General features: G+C 37.5%; 1 protein-coding gene across 4 annotated transcripts in view; it reads left to right on the top strand.

Annotated features, from left to right (window-relative positions):
* LOC309809006 (ester hydrolase C11orf54 homolog) overlaps positions 1-17435 on the top strand; it is a 28729-nt gene extending 11294 nt beyond the window's left edge. For all 4 annotated transcript variants that reach the window (XM_082629651.1, XM_082629650.1, XM_082629649.1 and 1 more), the window contains 7 exons: positions 4456-4554; positions 8794-8867; positions 9051-9152; positions 10247-10423; positions 11855-12004; positions 14964-15080; positions 16018-17435. In XM_082629651.1, coding sequence (XP_082485777.1) covers positions 4456-4554; positions 8794-8867; positions 9051-9152; positions 10247-10423; positions 11855-12004; positions 14964-15080; positions 16018-16191 — 893 coding nt within the window. In that variant the 3' untranslated portion in view covers positions 16192-17435. The remainder of the gene's footprint in view (positions 1-4455; positions 4555-8793; positions 8868-9050; positions 9153-10246; positions 10424-11854; positions 12005-14963; positions 15081-16017) is intronic.
* The last annotated feature ends 2582 nt before the right edge of the window (positions 17436-20017 follow it).

The following is a 20017-nucleotide window of genomic DNA, read 5'->3' as shown; positions in this document are numbered from 1 at the left end:
TACAGGTCTTGTATTTGTATACATTTAGTCAGTCTATGTCTTTTGGTTGGAGCATTTAATCCATTTACATTTAATGTAATTATCAATATGTATGTTCCTATTACCATTTTCTGAATTGTTTTGGGTTTGTTTTTGTAGGTCTTCTCCTTCTCTTGTGTTTCCTGCCTAGAGAAGTTTGTTGTAAAGCTGGTTTGCTGGTGCTGAATTCTCTTAACTTTTGCTCATCTGTAAAGGTTTTAATTTCTCTGTTGAATCTGAATGAGATCCTTACTGAGTAATCTTGGTTGTAGTTTTTCCCTTTCATCACTTTAAATATGTCCTGCCACTCCCTGCTGGCTTGCAGTTTCTGCTGAAAAGTCAGCTGTTAACCTTATGGGGATTCCCATGTATGTTATCTGTTGCTTTTCCCTTGCTTTCAATATTTTTTCTTTGTATTTAATTTTTGATAGTTTGATTAACATGTGTCTCGGCATGCTTCTCTTTGGGTTTACCCTGTATGGTACCCTCTGTTCTTCCTGGACTTGATTCACTATTTCCTTTCCAATGTTATGGAAGTTTTCGATGATAATCTCTTCAAATATTTTCTCAGACCCTTTCTTTTTCTCTTCTTCTTCTGGAACCCCTATAATTCGAATGTTGGTGCATTTAATGTTGTCCCAGAGGCAGTGAGACTGTCCTCAATTCTTTTCATTCTTTTTTCTTTATTCTGCTCCCTGGTAATTATTTCCACCATTTTATCTTCCAGCTAACTTATCCATTCTTCTGCCTCAGTTATTCTGCTATTGATTCCTTCTAGAGTATTTTAAATTTCAGTTATTGTGTTGTTCATCACTGTTTGTTTGCTCTTTAGTTCTTCTAGATCCTTGTGAAATGTTGCTTATATTTTCTCCATTCTGTTTCTGAGATTTTGGATCATCTTTACTATCATTACGCTGAATTCTTTTTCAGGTAGCTTGCCTATTTCATCTTCATTTATTTGGTCTTGATGGTTTTTACCTTGCTTCTTCGTCTGTAACAAAATTTTTTGTCGTTTCTTTTTTTTTTTTTTTTTTTTGATGGGTGGTGCTGTATTCCTGTCTTACTGGTTGTTTGGCCTGAGACGTTCAGCACTGGAGTTTGCATGCAGTTGGATAGAGCTGTGTCTTGATGCTGATATGAAGATTTCCCAGAGGTGTCACTCCGATTGATATTCCGTGGGGTCTGAGGTTCTGTGTTAGTCCAGCGGTTTGGACTCAGAGCTCCCACCACAGGAGTTTGGTCCTGACCTCCATCCTGGGAACCAAGATCCCAGGTGGGCAGAGTATCAGGCCCGGGATCTCAACAGGTTCCTGGGGGTCCAAGTGGGCAGGGGAAACCTGGCCATGCTCCCTTTTGATCCTCTGCCCTCCCAGTGGTTCCCCGATTTCCCCCTTTGTATGTGGGATCCCTTCCCCTCCCCCAGCCACCCTTCAGGGGCTCCAGTCCCATCCCACCTCCACTTCTCCTCCCCCTTCACTCCCCCAAGCCCCATGCCCTACCCGGTTACTGGGGGTTCCTCCTGTCCCCTTAGGTGTCTGTGGTCCCCCACCGGTGCCTGATAGGTACCCTAGTTGTGAGGAGATGGGAATTCCATATCCCTGTCCTCCTAGTACGCCATCTTGACTCAACCCCTGCTTTATTAACTTTTTACCAGTTGTAATATTCTTGAAATATATAATCTACTGTGGTGTATTACTCATGTTCCCAATCTACTACTTTTTACCCTGTCTCCTGATATGACAGACTGCCAGTGAACTTGCTTAGATTTTTCTGTCTGTGTATGTTTTTAGGTATTTCATCTTATTTGAACAAGAACTTAAGGCAGCTTCACAAGATTAATTCGAAGGAGGGGATATAGATAAGAAAAAGAAAATAAAAATAAGAATATAAAATGAAGCCAGGAATCGTACTAATCCAAAACTCTATAGCCTGTCAGAATGCTAGCATTTGTCTGACAGCCTTTGGATTCTATTCTGAGGGTAAGCGTAAAACCTACCCTTATCTCAAAGTGTATCTGTCCTGGTAGTTCTTCTGTCCTCCTGATAAGGTTGAAGTCAAGAAGTATATTCACCCTATTCTCCAGTGAAGGAGGCAGAGTTCTTGAGGCACTAGCCTATGTTCCCTTTTTGCCTGGCAAAGAAATAAAGCCACTTTCTTTCTCCTCCATTAAAAAAAAAAAAAAAAAAAAAGAGGTATATTCACGTTTTGCTTGATTGTAGCTCTCCTCTTAAAACCTTCATATTTTTCCTAAGTTGAAGGGGAGTTAGTAAACAAACTGGATTACTAGTATTCTTTGTATTTCTTTTCTGTCAGTCTTTCTGTCTTTCCTGATATAACAGGACAGCTAGGAATCAGACAAGTGCCTTCCTACAACCTATCTCCTCTTGTGTCTTTATGTTTGTTTCCTTTCTATCTGTACAAGGTATATTCTATACAAAACAGAGATGAAACATAAGTTTTTTGGCTTAAAATTTGTTTTCAGTTTTTACAGAAAATCTTATAGCCAGAACTTTGTCCCTTTGTGATTGGTAAAAAATAGATTTTACTACATTTCCATACATTGAATCTTTATATATTCATAAATATGCAGTCATTAGTCTAGGTAGGGGGATTTTCCAGTCAATTTGGTTTCTGTTCTCATGTACATAAAAGATCTGGTATGGAATATCTATTTAGGATATTTAGGGCTAAATTTAGGATGACTTCATGTTTTTAGAAAGTCTGATTCTACAAGACTTAAACTAATGGCTGACACTATTGTCAGAGAAGGTTTTTTTTGGCTGCACTGAGTGGCACGTGGGATCTTAGTTCCCTGAACAGGGATCGAACCTGTGCCCCCTGCAGTGTGAGTGCAGAGTCCTAACCACTGGACAGCCCAGGGAAGTCCCCTTAGACAAGTTTTGTATAAGAGCTTTTTATCCTTAAATGTACATTGCTCCTAGATTTGTAACTTTGAGACAAGTTTGCTTTTTTACCTTTTTGATTGAGTTATGACATATCTAAAGTACACTAATCTTTTTTAAATTTATTTACTTTTTAAAATTTTTTTGACTGCACTGGATCTTCATTGCTGCATGAGGGCTTTCTCTAGTTGAGGCGAGTGGGAGCTACTCTTCATTGCAGTGTTCGGGCTTCTCATTGCGGTGGCTTCTCTTGTTGTGGAGCATGGGCTTGAGGCATGCAGGCTTCAGTAGTTGTGGCACATGGGCTCATTTGCTCTGAGACATGTGGGATCTTCCCAGACTAGAGCTCAAACCCATGTCCCCTGCATTTGGCAGGTGGATTCTTAACCACTGTGCCACCAGGGAAGCCCAAATACACTGATCTTAAGTGTATAGCTTGATGAATTTTAACATGTTTACACCCATAACACACCCAGATTAAGATATTAAATATTTCCAGAATCCCAGAAGACTCCTTGCACTTTCTCAGTCAATATCCCTACCCCAAGAGGTGACCACTGTTCTGACCTGTTAGAACCGTAGATTAGCTGCCTGTCTTTGTGGGGTTTTTTGGTCATTCTTTTTTTGGTGGTACGCGGGCCTCTCACTGTCGCGGCCTCTCCCGTTGTGGAGCACAGGCTCCAGACGCGCAGGCCCAGCGGCCATGACTCACGGGCCCAGCCGCTCTGCGGCATGTGGGATCCTCCTGGACCAGGGCACAAACCCGCGTCCCCTGAATCGACAGGCGGACTCTCAACCACTGCGCCACCAGGGAAGCCCGCTGCCTGTCTTTGAAATACATATGAGTCGTATAACACATACTTTCATGTCTTACTTCTTTTGCTCAACATTTTTTCTGTAAGCATTAATGAAGGTGTTGCATGTAATTGCTTACTTTCTAGCAGTTTAAATATTTACATTTCAATACTTGGAATCCTCTCCCTAAAAGAAACGTAGTCCTCACCTGAGCGCAGTGTTTATCTTCAGTGGTTTCTAATCGCTACAGTTTACAGTGTTATTTATGGAAGTATTTATGTACCTTAATATATGTATCTTGTGATTAATTATGTGTTCAGTTTCTGATTGTAGTCATTAATAAGACCATTTCCCCCTCCTTTTGTTTGTTTGTTTGTTTGGCTGCGCTGCACAGCATGTGGGGAGCACCCCCTGCAGTGGAAGTGCTGAGTCTTAACTGCTGGACCACCAAGGAAGTCCCTTATCCCCCTCCTTTAAAGTTACACAAGTTTAGGGACTTCCCTGGCAGTCCAGCAGTTAAGACTCCATGCTTCCACTGCAGGGGGCACGGGTTCCGTCCCTGGTCAGGGAACTAAGATTCCACATGCCATGTAGCGCATCCAAAAAATTAAAATTAAAAAAATAGTAACTTACACAAGTTTAGTTTGGAAGTATGACACAAAAAAACAGTTGAGGGAAGACTTGATATGTGATGGCAAATTTCTACCTAATGTTTAACCCTTTTCCTTGTCTTTATTAGTTCTGCAGAAGGGGCTAGCGGATAACTTTGCTGATGTCCAGGTCTCTGTAGTTGATTGCCCTAATTTGACCAAGGAGCCATTTACCTTTCCCGTAAAAGGTAAGCAGTATCTCCAAAGGATATTGCCCCAACTTTTAGATTAAATTGTGTTTAATTTCTGTGTTTTCTAATATTGGTCAAATTTCATTTTATACCCTTGTAGAAAAATATGGTGTTTTATGTACTTTTGTAACTTTCACAGGTTATATAATAGATATTCAATAGGCTAGAATCCTGAATATCACAGGAGAGTTTTGTTTTTAATCATTCAAGTGACTGTTATGGAAACTTACTGTAATTTTTATTTATTTATTTATTTATTATTCATTCATTCATTCATTCAAGACCAGAAGGAATCTCAAAAGCCTTGTATTTATTTGAATCATCTATTAAATACTAATATCCCTTCAACAAATTTGTCGAGTGATTATCCAGCCAGTGTTTAAAGTGAGAAGGGAAATGAATATTGATGCTGAAAGCCTCTGTGCAGCACTGCTGAATTGAATCTCAGAGACGAGAGTTTTGGGTGAAGTAGAAAAGAATACTTTTATTGCTTTGCCAGGCAAAGGGGGCCACAGAGGCCTAATGCCCTCAAAACTGTCCCAAACTCAGTGTGGGGGGGGGAGTCTTACAGTCAAGGGGAGGGGCTTCTCATAAGGATCAGAGTGCTTGCAAGGCCTGCATTCCTTCAGTCTAAGGATCATCTCAGGTGGTCCCGTGATCTATGGTTCTCTAGGTTATTGAACTGTAACCTTCTCTCTGGAATGAAGAATATTTCATCAAGTAGTTAACATCTTCCATGTGGTGGGGGTTTTAGTTCTGCAGAAGAGCTCAAAGATATAATTATGTATATCCGGTGAGGAGGAACCAGGACCCTGCCCCAAGGCTACACTATTGTTTCTTGACTGCTCCTCCCTTGTCTCTTCATCCCCCTCCCTTCCCTGATTAGCAACTGTTGGAACCTGCCCTTTGGAACTCAGGGAAGGTCACAGAAGCTGAATGAACCCTATTTCCTACCAACAAAAAACAGGGGACACGAAAAGACTTTTGTTCCCAGGAGCCCCACAGGGTCCTGCTCGTTTTTTTTTTTTTTTTTTTTGAATTTTATTTATTTTTTTATACAGCAGGTTCTTATTAGTTATCCATTTTATACATATTAGTGTATATATGTCAATCCCAAACTCCCAATTCATCACACCACCACCACCGCACCCCCCCCACCCCCCTGCCCCCCCCCGCCACTTTCCCCTCCTTGGTGTCCATACGTTTGTGCTCTACATCTGTGTCTTTATTTCTGCCCTGCAAACCAGTTCATCTGTACCATTCAGTTTCAATATTAAGTAAGTATAATTTGTCAGACAGTATGATGGATATCTATATTTGATGTCTTAATTTTTATAATAACACTGCAAGGTAAGTACTAGCCCCAGTTTATAGATGAGAAAACTGAAGCTGAAGAGAGGCTAAGTAATCTCAGTGTGAATCGTAATCAGGATTCAAATCCAGATCTATCTGCTTCCAAAGTCCAACATTCTCTCATTATACCCTACTGTGATGAGGAATTTGGAGAGAAACAGTCACACTTACTCACTCTTTTATTATGTAATTGACATCTTTGTTAAAAAGCAGTTTTACGTAGAAATCCTGGACTCTAGTCCTTTCTCTGCCACTTAAGGTTTCACTACCTTGGGTAAGCCAATTAATGTATCTGGGCTTCAGATACATTAAAATGGGGGTGGGAGGGAGTGGGATTTGGGTTAAAGGTTCTTTTTGGGTCTTTCTAGTTCAAACAGTCTTTGATTTTAAGTAGACCTGTAAATTCTAGAAGTTTTATGTACCAGATGGCAATTTCTCTTCACACCTTAAAAGCATTTATCATAATACGTTTTTTTTGTTTGTTTTATGTTTTGGTTTTTTGGCCCCGAGGCATGTGGGCTCTTAGCTCCCCCACCAAGGATTGAACCCGCACCCCATGCATTGGAAGGCAAAGTCTTAACCACTGGACTGCCAGGGAAGTCCCTATCATAATACTTTTTTATAGCTCTGTTTCTTCTGATTATAAGGGTAATATATTTTACCCCAGAATAAATAATTGATTAAATAATTAAAATAAAAACCAGAAAACACAGAAGAGTACAAGGAAAAATAGTTAATCTTAATTTTGTCACCCAAAGGGTTGGTTTGAAAAAGAGTTTTCTAGGTTCTTGTCAATAATTTGTGAGTCTTTAAATTACATACTAAGGAAGCCAGATATGTATGCATATGTTACATATATGATCTTTCATAAACATATTTAGGTACTTTCTACATGAACTGGTCTTGTCACTAGTGATCTTGGTGTGTTTACTAGTATTATTTCGTTGTTTTACCCGAAAACCAGGTTCACCTCTTGGTGGGTGTCGAGCCAATAGACACAACCAAAGCACTAGAGAAGGAAGGATTTATTGTCACTTGCAGCAAGTAAGGAGAACACTGGGGGATCTTTCCCAAAGCAGTGTCCGCCCAACAGCAAAACTGGGAAGTTTTAAGCTAAGAGTACATGCATATTCATGACGGGGCTTGAGCAGAGGAGAATTCTGCATAGAATTGGGGCAAAGGTCTACAGAGTCCAAGCTTTAGTTGATTGAAGTCTGGAGGGTCAACATCCATCATTCCATCCTCCACCCGGGTGGGGGCCTTAGTTCCTGCAGAACTCCATGATTTATTATTATCTATATCCCTTGAGGAGGAAGTAGGACTCTGCTTTATCACTGCACTATTGTTTCACTGCCTTTTTTCTGTTCCTGCATTCCTTTGTTCCCTTAATGTCATTAATTGCTGAGACCTGTTCAAGGGCAAGCATTGTGGCCAGGCTTAGATCACAAAATGGCTTAGGCCAAAATGAGTTCTCTTATGTCAAGAAAACCATTCCTGGTTCTCTTTCTCCAGGGACTCCTACCCTATCTGCTTACAGTCTCTCTACACATTTCATACTGTTTGGGCACTGCTGCCTGATATTATTTCTCCTCTTGGTTCTCCTCTCTCCTTGGTTCTTTGCCTCTTCTTCCTTGGTGCCTTTCCTTCCTCCATGATGTTCTTTCTTTCTCATTTTTACTGGCTCCTTTCTTTCTGGCAGGCTCTTAAATTTTCATCTTTCCAGAATTCTATCCTCATCCTCTTATTCTGTCCAATCTCTATGGCTTTTCCATCTACTCCTGTGGTTTTAATTCTGCTTGGATACAACAACTTTAAAATCTGTATATCTCACCTAGCTTTCTCTTTTTCTTAGCTATAGGTCAATAATTCCAATTCATTCCTTCACCGTAGTTGCCTATTCTCCTTTCTTTGTTCTTTTTCTTAATTTCCTCATCTGTTTTTAGCTCATTACTTGTCTTTTCTCTGGACTACTAAAATAGTCCTTCTAATGGCTTCTGTAAACTTTAATGTTACTATCATTTATGAGTCTTATAAGTAATTTCTGCTGATCCCGTGGAAAACATTTCCGAAATCCCTAATTATAAATGGAACCTCACAGAATTCTGTACATGTGTCCTCTGCATAGCTGAATTGAACAATATATCTACATTTATTATGGAATGATGTTAGTATGAAATTTATAAGACTGCTTTTTCTCAGATAAAAGGTAATGATTTTCCACTCTACATTAACAACAACAAAAAAATGTGCCTTTTCCCAGTGTCTAGCTTTACCTGTGACGTTTAATTAAAAATATAAGTAGAGAGTTCCTAGCATCTGAAGTTACCTAAAATTACTTGTCATTTTTATAAACAACCTTGGAACAAACAACTCTAACAAGAGGACTTCTCGATATGGATTTTTAAAAGAAGTAATATTTTACCAAAATATTTTAAATTAAAATATAATTTTAGCTAAAACCCTCCCTCCCCCAAAAGAAAGATTTTTAAAGGAATAAGTCATTATAGACTAATTCTAGAAACCTCATCCAATCCAAACATTGGCTCCAGTTCTAGCCCTTGCCCTATCATCAACTTTCTTTTTTTTATATTATTAATTTTTACTGGAGTATAGTTGCTTTACAATGTTGTGTATCATCAACTTTCGATTGCCTTTATGCTACTAACTATATCAAGTCATGCTTGGTTATGACAGTATTAGAAACACAGGAAGTTAGAATAGGACAGGGATCCTATCTACTTACATTTTCCAACCCCTGCTATTTGTAAAACTATGAACTGAAAAGTTATATACTCTTAATGAATTAGTGTCTTCTGGCATTTTATACTTAAATTTAGATGTTTGCCTATTTTTAAGATGGCTTGCTTTATTTATTTTTTTTAGGTATCTGTGGGAAAACTAGAATTGCAGAAGTAGGAGGTGTGCCTTACTTATTGCCTCTTATAAATAAAAAAAAAGTAAGTTTCTTTTACTTTTCACATTCACATGAAGATTATGAAAATTGGGTTAATTCCTATTTTTATTATTAGAAGGTCCATTGACCAATGTGACAAGGAAATATTAATGGATGTAGTAATAAAAAGTAAACCTGGGAATTTATATAAGTAAGATTTAAATAATATGCGTTTCCTCTTGTATAGGTTTATGATCTAAATAAAATCGCAAAAGAAATCCAGCTTCCTGGAGCTTTTGTTCTTGGAGCAGGAGCAGGCCCATTTCAGACTCTTGGATTCAATTCTGAGGTCAGCATATACATAATTATTTTATTTTGTTGATTTGACACTTAGTTTGCCTTTTTCCTTTTATTGCCCTATCAGAAATCCTGTCTCCTGAATGAATTGTAAGTGGTTGATGTCATACCTCTCTACAGATTTGTTACTGTTTGATACAGATTTGGAGTATAGCACATGCTCCAATTATTCCAACTGAAATGGAGCACTCATCTCTAATTTAGATTTTCTTATGGCACACACTCAGTATTCGAGGAGTCCATCGAAAGTCCTACTGTGATTTGCTGAGGACTCTGGACTGTGAAAGATTTCAATCCTTACACGTCAGAGGATTCCTAACTTCTCTATGATCTTTGCTGGTATAAGGGCAGCTTTCACTCAGAAGATGAATGAAATATTTAATGATCTAATCAACTCCCTCTTTCAGACCAAATTGCAGGGACCTACCCCAGTAGTATGATTATTATTTACAAAAGGTAATATCTATCACTATGTATGTTAACACATTTCCAACATAAAAACATCACTGTTTCTTCACATCTCACGAGGAGAAGAATGAATAAGCTGCTGAGTCTGCCCATTCTCTCACAGCCTCTTACAGGTGTGACTGTTAGTCAATAATCATACAAGTCCTTTTATAGAAACATTAATATAATTTGCCTAGTGTTCAAGACAGAAAAAGTTTAAAATTTAAGTGAGAAATTTTAGGGACGTCTCTGGCGGTCCAGTGGTTAGGACACGGCACAGCACTTTCACTGCCAAGGGCCCGGGTTCGATCCCTGGTCAGGGAACTAAGTAAGTAAGTAGGTAAGTAGGTAGGTAAGTAAGGAATAAAATGAGAAATTTTGATGCAAATGTCACAATCTTATAGAAACACTATAATACTGTAAACATTTTCTAAAATTTTTTTCATTTTTTTTGATATTTATAAATCTTTAACATTTTGAATCTAACATTAAATATTTTATTTTTCATGCTTTATTATTAGATCTTGAAATAAAATGTCTTAAAGTCTAGGATAAAATATTTTGTTACATTATTCAAGATCTTCTCTTTGCATAGAGATACTAGGCTTGACTAATTACCTTATTTACTTTTCTTTTCAGTTTATGCCAGTTGTTCAAACAGAAAGTGAACACAAACCTCCTGTGAATGGAAGTTACTTTGCTCATGTTAACTCTGCAGATGGAGGGTGCCTACTTGAGAAATACAGTGAGAAATATCATGATTTTGGGTTTGCATTACTGGCTAATCTTTTTGCCAGTGAAGGCCAACCTGGAAAGGTGATTTTGTTCTAAAAATGCAGTATTCTCCAAGAGTTCTCAGATAGCTAAAAATTTGAATGCTTATTGCTACTACTGTAGTTTTCTTAAGAAAATCCAAAGCTACCTAAGTCCCAAACCTCTTTAAATAACCCAGTTATGAAAGATTCAGAAAGTACTACAGGCAGAGTGAGGGTCTCATTTAAAACTAAGGTTAAGAATACTTTGGGCTTCCCTGGTGGCGCAGTGGTTAAGAACCCACCTGCCAATGCAGAGGACACGGGTTCGAGCCCTGGTCTGGGAAGATTCCACATGCCACGGAACAACTAAGCCCATGTGCCACAACTACTAAAGCCAGCGTGCCTAGAGCCCACGCTCTGCAACAAGGAAGTGATCGCAATGAGAAGGCCTAGCACCGCAACGAAGAGTAACCTCCACTCTCCTCAACTAGAGGAAGCCCGCATGCAGCAACAAAGACACACAAACAAAAATTTAAAAAAGAAAAAAATAATAATACTTAGTAAGCAATATCCTTTTTTCCAAGGAACTAAAATAGGGTGTTCCTGTGGGGAGTGAGTTAGTCAAACAGATGAACCATGCAGCTGAAGTAGATAATGTCTACCTATATAGTTAGTATATACGTAACTTACTCATTTCTGATTGATCAGACATTGATTGAGATAGAAATGATGGGAGCAAAAAATTATAGAAGAGGTGAGGAAAATTAATGCCTCACTTCATATTTACTTCCTGTTAGTACAAAAAAAAAAAGGATGATTTCATGTTCCAAAATTGTAATGATGGTCGCACAACTCTATACATATACTGAAACCCATTGAATTGTATACTTTAAATAGGTGGATTGTATGGTATGTGAATTATATCCCCAATGAAGCTGTTATTTTTTTTTAAAGATGATTTCAGTTTTAGCTGTTGTGAGAACTCCCAGATCTAGTAGAGATAACTACTTTAGCCACTTTGGGAAATGAGATAGTGAAGCAAAAATACCTAATAAAGTGGAGGTAACAGAAGTCCAGATTTTTAAAGGAAATGAGAAAACATAATCATTTCTCCTCCCTCCAGTTATCAGAAGTTAATCCCTTTAAACCAAAGAATTCTGTCTTTTACCACCTTGACATATAATAAGAATCTCTAGAGCTCAGTGTAGAATTTGGCTATAAATTTATAAAATTTAGCTATAACTCTCTCAATCCAAGAAAGCACGAATACGACATTGAGTAAATGATACATAATTCATATATATATATATAGTACTATATATATTATTAAGACTTAGAGGATTGAGACACTTCTGCTCATATCTGGGTGCTCGAAGCAAACAAGTGAATATTTGCTTGATGGCACTGAATTATATAATGTTTCACTTGGGTAGTTATTTACGTAATATTTTGCAGCTTAGAACAATGGTATGTATATTTATGTTCTCTCTAGGTCATTGAGGTGAAAGCCAAAAGAAGAACTGGAAAACTTAACTTTGTGACTTGTATGAGACAGACTCTTGAAAAACATTATGGAGATAAGCCTGTAGGAATGGGAGGTACTTTCGTGATTCAGAAGGGAAAAGTGAAGACTCATATTATGGTAAGGGCCTGTGTGTGTGTGTGTGTGTGCGCGCGCGCGTGCTTAATATCATAGGATTTTTTTAAATATACATTGAGAATTTAACCTTTTTAAAAATATTTATTTATTTATTTTTGGTTGCATTGGGTCTTAGTTGTGGCACACGGGATCTTCGTTGCATCATGTAGGATCTTTAGTTGCGGTATGCTGGCTTCTTAGTGGACTTCTTAGTTGCAGCATGCAAACTCTTAGTTGCAACATGCATACAGGATCTAGTTCCCTGACCAGGGATTGAACTTGGGCCTCCTGCATTGGGAGCACGGAGTCTTACCCACTGGACCACCAAGGAAGACCTGAGAATTTAACTTTTAAAGACACCCTGAACAAATCCTTTTACTGTGATCATATTACTTTCAAATTTAAATGACAAACAATACTGTAAAGCAACTTGTAGGATAATGTCCAGCTGGAGTCCTTTTTTCATATTAATAATATTAGAACTTTCTTCTCAATTTGTTTGTATTAAAGATTGAGATAGATGTTAGTATAAGCCTTAGAAACTGATTATTTTCATTGCTAGAATCCCTATATAGACTTTGCTATTAAGATGGTTGTCGTTTTAGGGAAAGATCTCATGAAAATTATAGTCTTATGGGCTAACTATAATTAGTTTATAAGACATTAATGACGGAATACTATATGAAGACAGACCAGGTCATCTAGGACTTTTAAAATAATTTTTGGTGAGTGAATGAACGAATAAATGAATGAAGTGTAAAAGTGTTATAACTTAATGTCCTTTTTGTTTTAACAGTGAAGCCATTAGAAAATGTATTGTTGTGATGTTTTTTATCCTGATAATTTTAAATGGCAAGCCAGCTGATTCTGCATAGAAAGACACAACATTTGTGAAACTACTTACTTTTCCAATTTACGACAAAATTATAGATAAATCTATTTGTAAATACCAAAGGATTACAGGATTTCTTAAAATTCAAGTAAACAATACTTTATTATTAACTATAGTTACCATGATGTGCATTAGCTCTCTAGAGCTTATTCACCTTATAACTGGAAGTTTGTACCCTTTGATCTACATTTCCACATTTCCCCCACCCCCTCATCCTCTGGCAACCACCATTATACTGTTTTTCTAAATTGGACTTCTTTAGATTCCACATATAAGTGATATCATGCAATATTTGACTGTGACTGGCTTATTTCACTTAGTGTTGTATAATGTCCTCCAAGTTCATCTATATTGTTACAAATGGCAGGATTTCCTCCTTTTTCTAAGCCTGAATAATATATCACAACTAAAAAGATACAGATAACAATTTCTTTATCCATTCATCTGTTGATGGACACTTAGGTTGTTTCCCAATCTTGGCTAACGTGAATAATACCACAGTGAACATAGGAGTGCAGATATCTCTTCAACGTAGTGATTTCATTTCCTTTGGATATATACCCAGCAGTAGAATTGCTGGATCATATGGTGGTTTTATTTTTAATTTTTTGAGGAACCTCCGTAATGGTCGTGCCGGTTTACATTCCCACTAGCGGTGTACAAGCGTTCTCTTTTCTCCACATCCTCACCAACACTTTTCATCTCGTCTTTCTGAGAACAGCCATCTGCACTAGAGTGAGTGATATCTCATGGCTTTGATTTGCATTTACCTGATGAATAGTGATGTTGAGTACTTTTTCATATACCTGTTGGCCATTTGTATGTCTTCTTTGGAAAAATGTCTAATTCAGTCCTTTGATCATTTTTTAATTGGGCTTTTGTTTTTTTTTGCTATTGAATTCCTTATATATTTTGGATATTAACCCCTTATCAGATATATAGTTTGCAAATATCTTCTCTCATTCCATAGGCTGCCTTTTTCATTTTGTTGACTGTTTCCTTTGCTATGCAGAAGCTTTTTAGTTTGATGTAGTCCCACCTGTTTATTTTTCCTTTTATTACCTGTACTTTTGATGTCATATCCATAAAGTCAAATCCAATGTCATGAAACTTCCCTCCTAGGTTTTCTTCTAAGAGTCTTTGCAGTTTTAGCTCTTATATTTAGGTGTCTGATCCATTTTTAGTTAATTTTTGTATATGATATAAAGTAAGGGTCTAACTTTATTTTTTTACATGTGGATATCCAGTTTTCCCAGCACTATTTGTTAAAAAGACAGCCCTTTCTCCACTGAATGGTCATGGCATCCTTGTCAGAAACCATTTGACCATATATGCAAGGGTTTACTTCTGGGATCTCTATTCTATTCCATTGATCTGTATGCCTGTCGTTATGCTAGTATCACACTATTTCGATTACTATAGCTTTGTAGCAAGCCTGATATCAATAAGTGTGAGACCTCCAACTTTCTTCTTCTTTTTCAAGATTGTTTTGGCTGTTTGGGGTCCCTTGAGATTCCATATGAATTTTAGGGCGAATTTTTCTATTTCTGCAAAAACGTCATTTTGACAGGGAATGCAGTGAATCTTTAGATTGCTTTTGATAGTATTGACATGTTAACAATATTAAGTTGTCCAATCCATGAACACAAGATGTCTTTCCACTTACTGGAGTCTTTTAAAATTCATTTCAGCAATGCTTTGTACTTTTCAGTGTACAAGTCTTCTGCCTCCTTAAGTTTATTCCTAAGTATTTTATTCTGTTTGATGCTTCTACCCCACTTTCAATGCCTTCCTTTTTTTTTTCATTTTCCAGTATCAATAATGACATTTAAGACTGGGATGAGGATATACTCACAGGAAAACTGAGAGACTCCTTTATTTATTCATATCTTTTAGTGTGTACACATTGATTGGTGGTCCTTTTGAAAACTAGGGTATATAACTTCTCTTGGTGCCAAAAATAGCAAAAGAATGTATAAGAAGGCTTAAAGGTTTTAACAATGAAATTATATATAAATTTTTAGCTCAATAATATTCGATGTTTACTTGTTTAATGTCCTTTTATTATAGCCAGCAGAATTTTCTTCCTGCCCATTGAACTCTGATGAAGACGTGAATAAATGGTTATGTTTTTATGAGATGAAGGCTCCTTTGGTTTGTCTGCCAGTTTTTGTCTCCAGAGACCCAGTAAGTCTATGTCTGTCTTTTACATTGCAATAACGCTTGATTTTTAGAATATTCTTTTAGAATTAAGCACTTTTTGTGTTCTTATTTAAGAACTAGTGTAGTCTGTAGAATTGTCTTGAAAGGTAAGGGAGCAAGTATCTGACCACCCATGATTTAGGCAGAGCAGATTTTACCTTTGGAGAATTGAAGGCACAGGCATTTTAAATAACATCCAAAGTCACATTATTAAATAGTAGAATCAGGACAGGATTCAGGTCTCCTGTCATCTTATTTGCTGTTCTATATACTGTTCATTATATTCTAATATTCTACCCTAGAAAAATAATATAGACTAATTTAAAGCAAATATCTACCAAAATACTGACAATATCTTTTGACCCAGTGATTACATGGGATTTATCTAGGAATTTATCATTAAATATATGCTTATGTGCATAAATGACTAGTTAAAAGGGTTATTCATGACAGCATTGCTGTAATAGCAGAAGAACTGGAAATAATCTAATGTCAGTTGGAACGTGGTATGTGCATACAATAGAATACCATAGATATAAAAGAATTAGGAAGCTCTTTTATGTTCTGATATACGAAGATCTGAAAGCTATACTGTTAAATGAAGAAGAGCAACATACAGCACAGTAGGTGCAGAGTACTACCATAAAGTAATAAATTTAAAAAAACATCCTTTTGGAAGGATATAGAAGAAGCTGCTTACTTTGGTTGCCCTCTAGGAAAGGAAGTGAGGGCAGGAGATGGAAAGATACATTTTACTGAATATATGCTTTTGCACCCTCTGAATTTTGAATCATGTGACTGTGTTAGCTACCAAAAAAAAATAAAATTATTGTAACATAAATTAAAAAGGTCTCCCATCCCCTTAAACAAGTTGTATGCAAAATAATTGGAATACTAACAGATAGCTTCTCTGTTGTCCTAGGGGTTTGATTTGCGGTTGGAGCACACTCATTGTTTTAGTCATCATGGAGAAGGTGGACACTACCATTATGACACCACCCCAGATATAGTGGAATATCTTGGATACTTCTTACCTGCAGAGTTTCTCTATCGCATTGATCAACCAACAGAGACCCATTCATTTGGGCGAGATTAAATCAACTGATACTGATTAACTTATTAATTGATACTAATATAAAGCCTAATAGAAATGATCTCACTACTTAATAAGCCCTATTTTTTTCGGCCTTTGAAATGAAAGGTATGTCGACACTGCGCTCTGTATTACTTCACAGATCTATCTGAAAGGGATTATTGGGAACAAAGACCCATGATGGAGATGTTCTTCATTCTTTTTATTCTAAAAATCAGTCTTGGGCTTCCCTGATGGCACAGTGGTTGAGAGTCCGCCTGCCGATGCAGGGGACGCGGGTTCGTGCCCTGGTCCAGGAAGATCCCACATGCCACGGAGCAGCTAGGCCCGTGAGCCATGGCCACTGAGCCCGTGCATCCGGAGCCTGTGCTCCGCAACGGGAGAAGCCACAACAGTGAGAGAGGCCCGCATACCGCAAAAAAAAAAAAAAAATTCAGTCTTATGTTTATAATTAAATATAAACAGGATTAAGAATCAAGTGATGATTCCTACTAGCTAATGGCAATAATTTACATTTGTATATTCAGTTTTTCAAGTTGGTCTTACAACTGCTAAGTGGATGTTTCTGGGTATTAGAAAAATCAGTGCTGGAAATGTTGATAGTTGTTAAATCTTTCTACTGAATTTTTAAAATCCATTTTAGAAGTCAAAGTACACTTTTTTCATGGAGTAAGGTGGTCAGAGGGAGCAACTTTACTCCTTTTAGTGATGTTGAACCATACTCTGAAGTTTGCAATTTGTCTTTAACAAATATTAGCAACCAGATGGTTAGCCATGATTCCTCCTTTGTTTGGACTGTCAGTTGGAAGCAGTTTGTGCCTTGTTGGTTATTTGTGAGAAGTGAAAAGAAACAACATCAAAATACAACCTCGAAGTGAGTATACTTTAATTTATAAATGAGGCTATTGCCAAATATGACTACTATCTTTCATGAAATGTAAAATTATACCTTTACCAATTGTAATGATTGAAATTTTCCTCAGTGTTTTTCTATAATAATCATAAGCCAAAAACAACTCTCTAATCTTGTAATGCCAACACTGATTTAGGAGCTTTTTAGTACTAAGCATATAATAAATTGTCAAGAAATATTTTTTGTCTTTGGATGTTAACTATAACATGTCCTGTGAGTATAAATTCCTAAATATTATTTTTTAATAAACACTAGTTTGTACCAAAAGAAATGAGTAAAAATTTTACATTCATAATATGATATTGTGTTTCTTTTTAATATCCTACCTCCAGACAAAAATAGTATCAGTATTCATTCATTTAACAAATACATACTGAATGAACACCTACCCTGCCCTCTGGAATGTAAGCTCCATGGCAAGGGCTTTGATCACCACTATAGCACTATTGCCTTTAATAAGAGAACCTGGCCAAAGTGGGCACTCAAATATTTGTTGAATGAATGATTATGAGAGATACTTCAGTAGACGCTGGGATCTATCATTCAGTCATTTACATAGTAGGGGAAGGCAAATACATATTATGTCAGGTGGTACTAGTGCTATGAAGAAAAATAAAGCAGAAGATGGACTGTGAAGGAGGATGTTATTTTGTTGTGGGCACATCCACGCTGAGAAAAGGTGGACTCCCCACCCAAAATTCAGCTCAGATGTTGAGACTGATGAAGTCACACACATACCAAGGGTGTATGAAAGACTTTATTATTCCCATAATGAGGCTTTCTGGGGAAAGCAGGGCAGCTCCCAAGCAAGTCCAAAAATGGCCTGAGAGAACACAGAGAGGAGACTGGCTTGGGGGTTTTATGGTGGTTAGGGGGTAGGGCCAGGGTGATGGTTCTGCATGCAGTTTGAATTTCCCACAGGTGGCAAAGCAAGAAGCATCCAGGCTTTATTGCACAAACGTGGGGCAGAAGGGGAGGAAGGAGTGGGGTAAGGCTTAACAGCTGTCAGCAGTCAAACATCAAACGTGGACTCAGACTCTATATGACACATTTTATAGAGAGACATCGGGGAAAGCCTCTGATAAAAAGACATTTGAACAAAGGCCTGAAAAAACTGAGAGACTGAGCCAGTATTATGAAGTTGTTTGGAGAAACACCCTTTCCCGCAGATTTAAAGGCTCAGAGGCAGAAGAGGACTTGGTATTTTCAAAAAATGGCAAAGAGCCCATTGTAAACAAAATAGGATCACCTGAACTCCATGAAGTTAACATCTAGCGCATATTGAGAGAAGCAATTTTTAAAATGCTAGCTAGCTAGCTAGATATTTGCAAAATTATGTTAATACCATATTCACTTTAGGAATGTGACAAGGATGCCCAATATCATTAACTATTGGAGTTTCAACCAGGAAAAAAGGACAAAGACAGAATAGGTATAACAACTGAAAAGGAAGGAAAAAATAATTTTTCAGCAGAAAACATGATTGACTTCTTGGAAAACCCAAGAGACTCTATAGTTAAATTATCAGACTGAGTTCAAAGAGGATCCTAAACATAAATATTACTCAGCCATAAAAAAAGAATGAAATACTGCCATTTATAGCAACATGCATAGACCTAGAGAATATCATACTAAGTAAGTCAGACAAAGACAAATGTATGATTTCACTTAAATGTGGAATCTAAAAAATAATACAAATGTGCTCGCTTCGGCAGCACATATACTAACAAATAATACAAATGAATCTATATACAAAACAGGAACAGACTCACAGACATAGAAAACAAACTTACAGTTACCAAAGTGGAAGTGGGTGGGGGAGGGATAAATTAGGAGTGTGGAATTAACAGATACACACTACTATACATAAAATAGATAAGAAGGATTTAGTGTATAACACAGGGAACGGTATTCAATAGCTTCTAATCTATAATGGAAAATAATCTGAGAAAAAAAAATATAACTGAACCACTCTGCTGTACACCTGAAACTAACACAATATTGTAACTATACTTCCACAAGGGAGAAAAAAGTTGCTAAATGTAAAATCAATATACAATAATGAGTTGTATTTCTGCATACCAACAAAAAATAGGTTAAAAATGTAAATTTGGCAGGAATTCCCTGTCGGTCCAGTGGTTAGGACTCCGTGCTCTCAGGGCCAAGGACCGGGATTAGATCCCTAAATGGGGAACTACGATCATGCAAGCCTCGGTGGCATGGTCAAAACCAAAATAAAAGGAAATTTGAAAAGGATACCAATTACAATGTTACCAAAAGTACACAACAGTATTTTTATTTAACAAAAATTATATATAACCTTTATGGAGAAAATTATAAAACTGTTGAAAACTCAAAGAAATCAAAATAAACATGTACATCCAGGAAGATGCAATCTCACAGAAGTATCAATTCTCAAATCTATAAATTCAATTCAAAATCAGTCTAATCCAAGTAGGGCTTTTACAGAACCTCACAAGTTCATTTTAAAATATATGGGATAGGGGGACTTCCTTGGTGGTCCAGTGGTTAAGACTCCACACTCCCAATGCAGGGGGCCCAGGTTCGATCCCTGGTCAGGGAACTAGATCCCGTGTGCTGCAACTAAGACCCGGCGCAGCCAAATAAATAAATATTTTAAAAAATAAAAGCAGACTCTCATTTGCTTTTGGTTGTTTTTGTTTTGTTTTGTTTTTGCAGTACGTGGGCCTCTCACTGTTGTGGCCTCTCCCGTTGCGGAGCACAGGCTCCGGACGCATAGGCTCAGTGGCCATGGCTCACGGGCCCAGCCGCTCCGCGGCATGTGGGATTCTCGTGGACCGGGGCACGAACCCGTGTCCCCTGCATCGGCAGGCAGACTCACAACCACTGCGCCACCAGGGAAGCCCTGCTTTTGGTTTTAAAAGCCCAGCTTCC

The sequence above is a fragment of the Mesoplodon mirus genome, assembly GCF_964341445.2.
Source record: "Mesoplodon mirus genome assembly, chromosome: 7".
In the NCBI taxonomy this organism is placed as follows: Eukaryota; Metazoa; Chordata; class Mammalia; order Artiodactyla; family Ziphiidae; genus Mesoplodon; species Mesoplodon mirus.
Note: the sequence above shows the minus strand (reverse complement) of the source record. Positions and strands in the feature narration are given on the sequence as shown.